General features: G+C 41.0%; 1 protein-coding gene across 1 annotated transcript in view; it reads left to right on the forward strand.

Annotated features, from left to right (window-relative positions):
- The window catches only part of LOC124717049 (diphthine--ammonia ligase), a 113,121-nt gene that overhangs the window by 38,543 nt on the left and 60,670 nt on the right, over positions 1-13,908 (forward strand). Inside the window, exon 4 of the mRNA XM_047243723.1 lies at positions 1,951-2,134. Within this exon, the coding sequence (XP_047099679.1) occupies positions 1,951-2,134 (184 nt within the window). The remainder of the gene's footprint in view (positions 1-1,950; positions 2,135-13,908) is intronic.

Below are 13,908 nucleotides of genomic sequence, written 5' to 3' on the forward strand. Positions count from 1 at the left end.
CAGACCTGTCCAAAAGACTATTTTTGTGTAATCATACATATAGCTTGTGGCTTGTAAGCTTGCCATCCTGTTTTGTGACTCTTAAGTCTCCTACATTTTCAGCTTCACCAGTCTTCTTCTTAGATTCTCTAAAAAGTTAATAATGATTTGACACAACACTGTCAACTTTACTTTTCAGTTCCTTTAAATTTATTGCTACTAAACATATAATGATCAACTTGCTTCTAATATATTACAATATATAGATTTATCAACTCTGTTAGCTAAGCTACATAAGCTACGCTTATATGAGCAGGCTAGCAAAAATTCATAAGTTTCTAATTAGCTAGAGCAGATGTAACGTAATTACTCAGAATAACTTTGCTCTTTGATTGCTGGCTGCTGACTGACTTTGGAATTGTACACATTGAGTAATGACTACAGACTGGGTGACATAAGTTTATGCATTGAGTGACAGGTGGTGCTGACTGAATGAACAAACGGACTAACATAGTGTTTGTGTTGGTCGATTACTCACCGCTGGCTTTGTTTGTGACACATATTTAAAGATGCGTGTAGAACAGATATTACAAAATGATAAAATACAAAGCTATTACATTTTAGGGCTACAAAACAGTAACTGTATTTTGGAAAAAGGTTTACATTTTAAGGTTCAAACATTGCAGAAGATGGTAATTTTGAGTAGAGATAATTGCAGAAGTATGAAGTTTTCTGAAAAAGTAAAAGTTTTTTTAAGGTAGAGCTTTCTTAAAACAAAGATTTGTTTGTGGAGTCAAATTTTGAAGTACATGTTATTTACGTGATTCACAAAACTGTGAATATTTCTTTAAATGGAATGTTTAATCAGAAACTAATTATACTTGTTTCATCAGTAGTATGGATACTGTATATTGGATAATAAACTTTAGCAAAATACAGTGTGAGTAGAAATTTAGCAATTTTATCTTATTGTGGTATATGCATTATGTGTAGGAAATTAAAGAGTGGGATTATAGAAAGTGGGGCCACTCCATCTAACTATATTTCAGCCTGACTGAGGTGGTAGTGGCTCCACACAATGTTTTAGAACCGTTGGTTTGTGTTGCTCTGTGGTATCCAGCCAGGTTTATGAAGCAACAGTCTACCTTAAAGTCATTGTTACCAATCAAGCCTTTGACCTCTCATAGTTCAACAGTCTCAGTTAGAACACAATCCTAAAATGACGAGGTCTGTCTTAATGCTCCTACTTGTGTGAAATATGAACAGACAAAAGTTTTAAAAGCAGACCTTGTTTTGGGATTGTCTTCTGAAGAATGCTCCTGAAGTACATGTGGCCAATGGCTCAATCAATAGACCCAGCGCACAGTTGACCGGATGTCGGTGAGAGCAGCTTCTGCACCCAAAGTATGTGACAGAAGCACTGAGGGACCGGGGTTCACATCCGGCATTTGGCTGTCGCTTTCCCCCCACCACTCTGTCTGATGTGGTGTAAGGCCGTATTGTGAGGGAAGGGGTGGGGAGTGAAAAGTGTATAAAGCAGGCACGACATACACCGAAGGCACTCGTATAGGTACCACCTGAAGACAGTGGCGATGACCGCTGTCAAAATGTCATATTTTGCAAATAACTGCACCCGGCTGGACGCCTGGGGAGACCAATATGAAGAGTTGATTCACCAGGAAAGCTGCAGATCCCACATTAGTGTCAAAACCAGTTACACATCAGCACTGCCACCTGTCAGGCAGCACAGTGCACAGAAGCATCATTTATTGTTTGACCCTCATAATGAAGATTTAGTGAAGAATGTGTTCGTCTGTTGGCAACTAACAAATTGCCGGGCAGAAAAGGAGGGGAAGTGAGTTACAGTAGCACAAGACTGTGAGTGAACTTTGACAGAGGAGGGAGATATGCACAACGGATGCGGCGTATTTGTACGAAGTGTGCTAACCTGGGCCGTGCCTGTGCCTGCAGGTGCTCGCGCCTGGGTCTGGTGGCTCTGGCTTACCTGTGGCGGCGCGACCAGGAGGAGTTGCTGCAGGAGATGATCGACTGCGCTGTGGAGGCCGTGGTGATCAAGGTGGCTGCACTGGGACTGCACCCCTCCGTGCACCTCGGTCTCACGCTCACCGACCTCCAGCCCAACTTCCTCAGAATGGTGAGCCACCATTACTTGCACGAGAGTACATATCCCGATTCTGGATGTTCCCGGTAAATGCTTAATTTGAATTCCTCACCAGGTGCTTTGCGGGTCAAATTGTCTATTCTGCACAAATTTTCGGCAGTGGGACTCACTGCTGTGTTGTGGTGACTGCTGACGTAATATTTGGAGCGGTGCCACTTTTCCCCGTGACGAGTCTTTGAAAGTGTCAGTGGCAGCAAGTTTGAAACCACATTGACAGCCCTATTTGAGCTTGTGCTTACCTCAACTTACTTTGTTTGATTGCACCTACTGTGAACAGATGAACCATGTGGTTCTGGGAAGACCACTTTTATCTACGAACCAAATTTATTTACAGGAGAATTTGAAGATATTAGTTTGGTACAGGCCAACTTGCAACCAGCGTGTTTCTACTACTATATTGGCTATATTGGCGAGGCATTTGTCTTATGACCACGTGGACAAGAAACTGTAAAAGGGTTTCTTCGTCATAAGAATTTTTCATCCCGGCAGAAGGTTCACTGTGGATGGAGAACAGTGAAATATAACAGTATATTGTCCCTCTCTCTTCCTTGTTATTAAAATGTTTTGATTTTAATGTAAGATGTGGTCGGGATTGTTGGAAAAAACTTATAGGATATTTAATACGCTGTTGGTGTTTGGTATATTCTACACCCTCATAAATTCAGCTTACATACAAGCCACCGATAATTGAAATTGCTATGCCGGCACAAATATTACTAAAAATGGGTACAGTTTTGCCTGTAATGGTTTAATTGCATTATCTAAACTCGCGGCTAGCTCAAAGGTAATCAGAAGTAGTATGAAACTATTACTGTTGTTGCCCGTTAATTTAACTGTTGCAAAAAGAGAGGCGATATAACCACCTATGTAGTCTATGGATTTGTACTCGTGATAAATGATTTTACATTGATATCATACTGGTTTCATTTTAAGTCAATAATTTCCTTGACAAAAAGAATTTTAATTGCAAACTCAAAAATATCCTGAAGAAGACCTAAGTCTTGTTGCCTACTGCAGTTAAATCTATCCACACAATTCTGTAAAAATTCTGATACAATTAACTTTCAAAATATTAATGCTTCAAAGTTATCATCAATATTCAAAGTATTTATTATGTTAACTTGAGAACGAAGCCCAATATTTAATATTTTAATTAAATTTCACATAATAGCCACCTGTGCGACATTATGACAAAAGAAAGCCAGATGGTGACTCTTCTACACATCTAATTTTAAATAATTACTTTTCATTTAAATATTTCCACAGGGAGGAGAGGTTTTAAATAAGAACAGGAGAAATTAACTTTTTAAAATATATTGCAACAGAAAATACGTACATCAAATACTTAGTGCATCAGAACAGCTACGCGACTTAATTCTTCAGCACCAGAGACAAAAGTAATCTTCAATCTTCGAACCGAGTCTTTTTTAACCTTAATGAGATACGATGTCTGTGGTTACAAAGAATGTTTTTATGTTGTACAGTTACTGTTTGATACTAAAATACATATTTTATTAACATTTTAGCACAAAAAATATCGTACTAATGAGTTGTAGGTTTTATAGTTATTTGTCATATTAGATATAGTTTTTATCGACAGAAATATACTCAGTTTTGTACTTTCTTTACACTTCACATTTACGCGTCTGGTATAGGTTTAGTTTAACACTTATAGGGCTTTCCAGGAGATGTCACAATGGTGATGGAATGGAATCTTGTAGTCCATAGCATTATTTGTGCTCTTTTACAATTAAATAAATAAATACATAAATAAATTGAAAGTACGTGCTAAACCAGTACTTGAAGTGAGAACATAGCCTTTCGTGAGCAGTGCTCTTAACCAAACGAGCCATCCAGGCGCAACATATCATTCACCTTGACAGGCCGTGGTCAAACTATGTCCCCACAATAGCCTTTCTGCCAGGAGTGTTGGTCCTGCAAGGTATGCAGGAGAGCTTCTGTGAAGTACGGAAGGTAGGAGAGACGTGCCGGTGGAGGTAAAGCGGTGACGGTGGGTCGAGAGTTGTACCTGGGTAGCTCAGTCGGTAAGAGCACTGTCTCCATAAAGTGAATTTCTGTGTTCGAATCCTGATCTGGCACACGATTTTAATCTGCCAGGAAGATTATAAAACAGTAGATTCCATCTTGGGAGGCACAGGCAACTGTGTGTGGAGTACCGAAGTCACATTAGAGCGCGAGATGTAAAGCAAGTGAGGGCACAGTGGCAGGCTGAGGCTGCAGAGTGCTGCTCCGCTCGCAAAATGAGCCGGACTGTCACTCCTCAGCAGTCACCTGAAAGACGCACCGATCCCCACTGCTGAAAGTTTGTGCAGAAGCAGTGATTTAACTTTGCAGAGTGCCTTAGAAGAATTTAAATTGTGACTCTTTGAGCTTTCCCGACAGGTATGTTGTAAATGGTCTTCAGGGGTTTACTGCCGGATGACGTGCAAATTCCACAATATTTGCTCAGAGCAACTGTCAGACTTCTTCAGGTGGTTGAGCCTGGTTCGGTTAAAGATGATCTTGGCCTGATTACTAGATGTCGCTTCCCTAACAGTTGACGTGGGTTTGTTCTGAGTCTGCCGGGAAGCAGATCGCTCCCACATCAGATCCGGTCAGTGTGTTGTTGGCTGGTGACGGTATCCGCACATCTATGCCCCATATATAGCACACACGTGCAAAGAATGTGCAGGCACAGAAATTGTGCATGCGCAATGATTTGCAGAGAGATGACGCCGTACTCAAAACGTCCTCTGCCAAAAATGCAGACGGCCCCTCCTGCGCATGCAGTGTATGCTTTGTTTACTAACAGTGCGACCGGATGTTACTCACTAAGAAACTGTACTAGACCAATGTTATGATGTGTCTGTTATTGAAAAATCTTGATTTTATCATCATGATTTAATAGCAGCCAATGCAGGGTTCCATGCTCTGCTCAGTTGAAATCCCGCATCCCTATTGATGAGATTATCAGCTGTATGAATGTGTGTTGCTTTCTTAATGATGCAATCGTAGAAAGGTGATGCCAAGGATAAAACTTCCGTCTTTTCATAAATCGTGTGATGTCCTGTTACCGTATTTACTCGAATCTAAGCCGCACTTTTTTTCCAGTTTTTGTAATCCAAAATGTGGTGTCACCGCCAGACACCACACTTGCTAGGTGGTAGCCTTTAAATCGGCCGCGGTCCGTTAGTATACGTCGGACCCGCATGTCGCCACTGTCAGTGATTGCAGACCGAGCGCTGCCACACGGCAGGTCTAGAGAGACTTCCTAGCACTCGCCCCAGTTGTACAACCGACTTTGCTAGCGATGGTTCACTGACAAAATACGTTCTCATTTGCCGAGACGATAGTTAGCATAGCCTTCAGCTATGTCATTTGCTACGACCTGGCAAGGCGCCATTACCAGTTACTATTGATGTTGTAAAACATGTACCGTCAAGAGCGATGTTCACCAATTATGGATTAAAGTTAAGTATTCCAGCAGCTACGTACGTTTTTTGTTAGTCTCATTTCCTTGACCTGTTCCAGACCTCACGCCAGCCTGCGTGAGCTAAAACGCGTGCCTCTCAGCTTCCTATCATAGTGGGTTGGCTGTCTTGCCAATCCACAACACAAAAAACTGCCTGCGGCTTAGAATAAAGTGCAAATTAAGCGGAAGTTCTGAAAAATGTTGGTAGGTGCCGCCACAACTAACTTCTGCCGTCAAATATATGTAACACTACACAGGCATGCTTTGCAGGCACAAAGATAAATACTGGCACCAAACCCTCTGCGTCAGTAAATAAATTAAAAAAAAAAAAAAAGAGGAGGAAGACGAGCTTTTTCTCTGCCTCGAGTTTCGAACACTGCATTTTCATACATTATCCAACGAAGTAAATACAAATTCCGTATTGTCCATCTTTGAATGTAACAGCATTTCAATGTACCATGAAAATCCGACTGGCAAGCTTGGGATGTTTGTCAATATGGCCAACTCTATGTTCTGAGTTTCTTCCTACCTGTGAGAAGAGATGGTTCCTTATAGGAACTTTTATGAATTGTCAATCATGTGCAGTATTCTCTTCACCATAAAAATAATACGAATATAAACATTTTGCCATGTATTCTTTCGTGTTTGCTGCTAACTCATTAAAACCCTGTCTGCCTAATAAACTACGAAACTAGAGTGAGACAACAGCAAACGCGGAAGAATATACATATCATGTCATGTTTATATTTGTATTATTCTTATGCCTAATAGTGATACAGTCAGAAATGAAGCACAGCAATTGACTAGATTTTTAAATGTAAGATGACTCTAATTTCAGTGCAGAATGTAATGTTCTAAAGATGCGTCTGCAAAGATTTTCAAACGGAGAAAAATTTTCGCTAAACTCTTGTTCAGAACATCTTCTATCATACTCTGTCTATTATTTGGTTCTTGTTGATCATTGTCAAAGAAAGCAGCAGTGTAAGTGACAACAAATAACATCCTGTTGCCATTGTTTCACTAATGAAACAATTCCTCTCTCTCTCTTTTTTTTTTTAATTGTAAGCGGCGGTAGCGTGCACAAAAGCAAGCCATGCCGCGAGCGGCGACAGGTCATAAACACTCATTATCAGGATGCGACAAACAATGCATGACACAGTACAGTAATGCATTTTCAGCTTAGAGTGACGTAAACACCTATAACAAAGAGAACGGCACTTACCAGATCAAAGAAAAATAAGCAATCAATTCAAACCAGATGAAATACGCAAAAAAGGAAGGGTACCTGTATAAATACAGATGGAGCACCTGACGCATAGCAATGGTTACCTGGTAAAGCTTAACTGCTAAGCTTGCGACTCGAACCAAACTACTGTAACTGTATCGTCATTCATTCGACATAAATTGTGTCTCATATTACAATGGACCAACATTGTTTCGATCTGGAGGTGCGGCCTAAAAATTTTCTCTCCCCTTGAATATTGAGTCTCAAATTTCAGGTGCGGCTTAGATTCGGGAAAATTTTTTCCCTTCATTTCGAGTCTCATTTTTCAGGTGCGGCTTAGATTTGAGTGCGGCTTAGATTCGAGTAAATACGATATTCAGATAGTGTTTTGCAATTGCCGACTTTTTCTGGTCGGCATAGGTGCATGTGACGCTGATGTTCATCACGGCATTCTTGTACTGTGCGACACGTGTGGCCTATATATGCTGCCCCACATTGACAAGAAATCTTATATATGCCACATTACCTCAGGCAGGCCAAGATCATCTTTAACCGAACCACGTTCAACCACCTGAAGATGTCAGACTGTTGCTCCAAGGAAATATTGTGGAATTAGCATATCGTCTGACGGCAAACACGTGAAGAGTACTTACAGAATTTAAGTTAGTAGTTGTCTCTTTCTATCCTACCTCACCATATCCTCTCCCTTCCCCAATTGCAGATATGCTGCAGCATAACTGAAGCTGCACTGGTTGCATGTATCTACCATGTTAATAGGCATGTTATATTTTTGGTTTTTGTGTGTGTGTGTGTGTGTGTGTGTGTGTGTGTGTGTGTGTGTGTGTGAGAGAGAGAGAGAGAGAGAGAGAGAGAGAGAGAGAGAGAGAGAGGTGACACTTATCCATCTGTGAAAGAATAAAATATTCTCCAATGAGAGTTGTCTTCAGTGCCAGGAAAAGGTGGCTACACACGTAACAGCCTGGTTGACAAGCAGGCACAATAAAGCGTTTTTCACAAGCATGCACAAATCCGTCACTGCCATGCAGCTCGAGAATGCTCATATTGAGCATCAGTTTGTACCTGAAACATGTTGAGCTCAGACAACAGTGTCTTCAGAAGACTGGTCTGAGGTAGCAAATGATTTTGCATATAGCTGGAATTTTCCACACTTTGCTCACAGCTTTGAAACAAAATGTGCAGAGTGAGTTCCTTCAGCTGCAAGTGCGTCATTTTATTTTAATTACGAACCTACTCGTGGTATGGTTTTACATGCAACAGCAGATACAAATTATAGATATATTGGTTTCTATTTTGGCAGAAATGACAGAATATTGTTAGGGATGTTCTTCAGAATAGTGCATATGAAAGAAGGTGCTACTACCGATTATGCAAAGGGCACATTATTGAGCATAGTTTTGGGATTTTGACAGCATTCTTCAGGATTCTTCACATCAGTATAAATTTGGAAATAGGCCATATTGATAAATTAGTAAAAGCAGCTATTGCTTTACATAATTATTTAACCCTTTCACTGCAATGGGTATGTATACACATCCTGCTATGCCGTTCCCCAAGTGTTGTGAAAGTATATATGCACATTGCTTGGATTTTCCTACACTGCTACGGACATACACTATGTGATCAAAAGTCTCTGGACACCCCCAGAAACATATGTTTTTCATATTAGGTGCATTGGGCTGCCACCTACTGCCAGGTACTCCATATCAGTGACCTTAATAGTCATTAGACATCGTGAGAGAGCAGAATGGGGCGTTCTGTGGAACTCACGGACTTCGAACGTGGTCAGGTGATTGTGTGTCACTTGTGTCATATGTCCATATGCGAGATTTCCGCACTCCTAAACATCTCTGGGTCCACTATTTCTAATGTGATAGTTAAATGGAAATGTGAAGGGACACGAACAGCACAAAAGCTACTGATCAAACTCGTCTGTTGACTGACAGAGACTGCCGACATTTGAAAAGGATTGTAATGTGTAGTAGGCAGACATCTATCCAGACCGTCACACAGGAATTCCAAACTGCATGAGGATCCATTGCAAGTACTGTGACAGTTAAGCAGGTGGTGAGAAAACTTGGATTTCGTAGTCGAGCGGCTGCTCATAAGCCACACATCATGCCGGCAAATGGCAAACGACGACTCACTTGGTGTAAGGAGCATAAACATTGGATGACTGAACAGTGTAAAAATGTTGTGTGGAGTGACAAATCACAGTACACAATGTGGCGGTCCAATGGCAGGATGTGCGAATGGTGAATGCCCGGTGAACGTTATCTACCAGCGTGTGTAGTGCCAACAGTAAAATTTGGAGGTGGTGGTGGTATGTTGTAGTCGTGTTTTTCATGGAGGGGGCTTGCACTCTTTGTTGTTTTGCATGGCACTATCACAGCACAGGCCTACATTGTTGTTTTAAGCACCTTTTGCTTCCCACTGTCGAAGAGCAATTCGGAGATGGCGATTGCTTCTTTCAACACAATCGAACACCTGTTCATGATGCACGGCCTGTGGCAGAGTGTTTACATGACAATAACATCCCTGTAATGGACTGGCATGCACAGAGTCCTGACCTGAATCAAATAGAACACCTTTGGGATGTTTTGGAATGCCAGTTTTGTGCCAGGCCTCACCGACCGACATCGATACCTCTCCTCAGTACAGCACTCCGTGAAGAATGGGCTGCCATTCCCCAAGAAACCTACCAGCACCTGATTGAATGTATGCCTGTGATAGTGGAAGCTGTCATCAAGGCTAAGGGTGGGCCAACACCATACTGAATTCCAGCATTACCGGTGTAGGGCACCACAAACTTGTAAGTTATTTTCAGCCATGTGTCCAGATACTTTTGATCACATAGTGTATAAATGCGCCCTGAGCCACTGACCTCTCATTACTGCTGACAACTTACTTCTATGTCTCAGTGAATAAAAAAGTTTCAAGTATATATCATATAACATATGTGCCTCATTGTGTACTATCATTTGCAGGAAACCTGGTCTCAATATCTTGAATCGTTTATAAGATGTCACGATTATTATGTGCGTAATTTGCAATGCGCAAGGAGGTGAATAGGTGCATTGCACTCTACCGTGCTTCGGATATAAAATGCAGTCATTCTAGAACAAAATGAGATATCCTTCTGCTACCAGTTTCAAATAAAATTTAGATACATTTTCAATATTTCATTCACTGCAATGTATAAGCTAAAATCAACCATATGCAAACTTTATGCAGTGTATTTTTTTCTCTGCAAACTCTTTAAAATTTCATGCAGTGTTTCACTTAATTTTTTGCAGTCCAGTAGGTATGAGAGATAAAAAAAAAAAAGAAATTCAGTCCTTCATCAAGCAAAGATATCAGACTTTAAGATGTTTAAAAATCAATTTTTTTCACCAGATAAATATTTCATATCGACCAGAACATCATTTCTCAGCACAGGCAGTATTTTATTTAAGTTGATGCAGTGCAGTATTTATGATGAATAATGAAAAGAAATTGAGTTCTTTACCAAGTGAAGAAATCAGACTGTAATATGTGCAAAAATCAGTTTTTTTCACATAATAGTTTTTGAAAAATCAGGTGATAAATATTTTATATCTTGCAGTGCAAGCACCAGCATTTGGCGAGCAGTACAGCCATAACAAAAGCAGCCTCAGCACAGAATGCGAAGAGGTTGTCTGTATCAGCCAGACCTGTGCCACAGTCTGTCTTGTTAGTTGCGTGGTTGGTGCAGTGGATTGCTAAGTGAAGAAGGGGCCTGGGTTCAATTCCTGGCTGGGGTGGAGATTCTCTCCACTTGTGGGCTGGGTGTTGTGTTGTCTTTACATTGGTATTGTGTTGGCTGAAAGGGTATGGCACTAAAAAAAAAAAAAAAAAAAAAAAAAAGATCCATGTTCCTTGTGTGCTGGCTCATTGTCAGATACTTCAAATGTGTTACCTTTAGAAAGCTCTATCTCTGAAAAAATCTGCTGGATGCTAAATGTGTTAGTGAGGAGTTCATGATCTACTTTATAATGGAGAACAAGTTCAGTGGCCACAAAACTTGTGTGTTAACAAAATGAAATCAGAATAAGTAAAATAAAACTATATATGTGGAACTTTTGGATGAACAAATAAAGGCGAATATCTTTAACAGAGCTATTGTAACTAACTACCAGTATTCATGAAAGTCTACATCAGTCACTACTCTTTCTTCTAAATTAGTTGAGAAACTTCTGATTGTCTCCTGCTCATTCAGAAAGCTAAACAAGTGAAAATGACACAGCACTAGATTGTGTATCTTATATGAAGCCGCCCTTAATTTAAAACTGCTTTTTATTTTTTTATGTAATTTGATCTCAGTGAATTTATATATTTTTTAACTACATCTTCCTCTGCTACATAATAAATTGCTATGTATGTAACAAGATGAGGGTCATAAATGGTCTCTCTTTTTGCTTTATCACAATATGCCAATGATTTAATATTCCACTAGAAAGACTGACTTTCAGAAGCATGAATAAAATCTTTCAGCAACTCGCAGTTGATATGTTTCAGATCGCTAGACATAATTGCTACAAAAACTCACAGTGACTTGCACTGTACAAGCCTCCTCACTGTTAGTACTCACCCTCGAGCATATCGACATTAGTACTCTTCACAAGTTTGCACAAGTGAAACACGATCGAGCACGAAGCAGCTTGTTCCGTCATAATGCTTGCACAACATTGTGCTATCCACATTCGAGCATGCTTGTGCAACATGATTCATCCTGCGTGCAGTTACTTGTGTAGCCCCCTTAAAGCCAAGCCATTTAATTATTTCAGTTAGCATTTCAGTAATTAACTAGTCTCCACTAGGACTACTGAGGAAATAAAATATTTTTCTCTTTTAAATTAAAAAAAATGTGATTCATTTTAATGTAGTACATCTCATTTATTGGATAACCACACTCATAGCAGTAAAGAATTCACCAAAGCAGAGAAGAAATTTCCACCTTTGTCAGTAGGTGCCCTCATATTTATGTGGAGATCAGCCCTTTGGTAATTTGTGTATATCATTGAGTATAATGTTTCTGATGTTTTAGCAGATATCTGTAATTTCATTTTTGCGACATGTGCTGTAGGTGGCATCGGCCCAAATAAATACAGCTCATTCTGTGTTTTCTGTGACATACATGATTAACAGAATAAACCTGACTATTTTTTGTTACAAACAAAAATTTTCTTAAAGGGTAATTTTATGTGATCCCAAATTAATCTAGTGCTATATGATACACATCAATGGTGAGAGAATAACATGAGCAACAACCGCTACATCAGCTGTGGCCAAGTAATGTTGCTGCATGGCTGTATACATTGCAGATAGACAGAATGGCATGGACCGGCACACTAGGTGAAACAGTGAGTGATGGATAGAAAGACGTGGCCAACAAATGTTTGTGTTTGTTGTTGCTGACTGCTTACGAGCATGTCACATAACTGCAGTACTAGTATGCTCTGATACAGTTATAATGCTAGACACACTTCTCATACCACCACCTCCTCCTCCTCCTCCTCCTCCTCCTCCTCTTGTGTGCCGTGCTTCCTGTCTGCTGTCACCATGCAGCAGCGCTACTCGGTTGCAGTTGGACTACTGGCTGTTGTTCATGCCTTGCTATCTCTTTTAAGTTGTCTTACTGAATCAAATATTGCAATAGTCTAATAAAGGAGCACTGTATTGAATGCCTATATTCACTGAAGAGCCAAAGAAACTGGTAACCTGCCTAATATTGTGTAGGCCCTCCGTGTACACGCAGAAGTGCCACTGCACGACGTGGCACGGACTTGACTAATGCCTGAAGTAGTGCTGAGGGAACTGATACCACGAATCCTGCAGGACTGTCCATCAAGCCATAAGAGTACAAGGAGGTGGAGATCTCCTCTGGATAGCATGTTGCAAAGCATCCCGGATGTGCTCAACATTGACAAACTGCCTATTGGCTTCTGTCTCGGGTTCTTCGGCCGATGTTCATATAATGATTTTTCTGACGTTTTGCCAGCACGAGTGGCTGGCATTGTCAAAGCTTCACCCTCCATTGCCGGTGGTGAACTGGAGGCGAGCTCGCGGCCGCAGACTATATGTACCTGGCGCACCAATGTCCGAGGGCTTCTCCGCGGTCATTTCCAGTGCGGTTCTCCTCTTGCTACCTGCGACGGTCGTTCGCTGCAGTACGGGAAGCCAGGATCCGTTTACCTTGAGGCTTTCCTCTTTCTTGTTGAAACTGTTCACGTGTTTTTGTATTTCTACAGCTTCTCTGAACAAGTGCATGTGATAGTGCTTCTCTACAGCCAGAACTTCCGTGTCGGCGAATTTTATTACGTGGTCGGTCTCATTCAGTGCGTGCTTTGCCACGGCCAATTTCTCCACCTGCCCTGACCTGCAGTGTCGCTTATGCTCATTGATCCTGTTTTTAATTGATCGTCCTGTCATTCCGACATAAACTTTTCCGCATGTGCATGGTATATGGTATATTCCCGACATTGCAAGTGGGTATCTTTTCTCCTTCGTCGATCTAAGACACTCTTTGATCTTCCTTGTCAGTTTGAAAATCATCTTTACACCATGTTTGCAAATTCGCCAACATGGAAGTTCTGGCTGTAGAGAAGCACTATCACACGTGCTTGTTCAGAGAAGCTGTAGAAATACAAAAACACGTGAACAGTTTCAACAAGAAAGAGGAAAAGCCTTAAGGTAAATGGATCCTGGCTTCCCGTACTGCAACGAACAACCGTCACAGGTAGCAAGAGGAGAACCGCACCAGAAATGACCACGGAGAAGCCCTCGGACGTTGGCGTGCCAGGTACATATAGTCTGCGGCCGCGAGCTTGGCTCCAGTTCACCACCGACAATGGGGGGTGAAGCTCTGAAAATGCCAGCCACTTGTGCTGGCGAAACGTCAGAAAAATCATTAGATGAATGTCGGCTGAAGAACCTGAGACAGAAGCCAATAGGCAGTTTGTCAACAAGTGGCCACGAAAGCCTTAACAATTTTGTATGCTCAACATTGTTGAT

This window comes from Schistocerca piceifrons, chromosome 9 (assembly GCF_021461385.2).
Source record: "Schistocerca piceifrons isolate TAMUIC-IGC-003096 chromosome 9, iqSchPice1.1, whole genome shotgun sequence".
NCBI lineage: Eukaryota > Metazoa > Arthropoda > Insecta > Orthoptera > Acrididae > Schistocerca > Schistocerca piceifrons.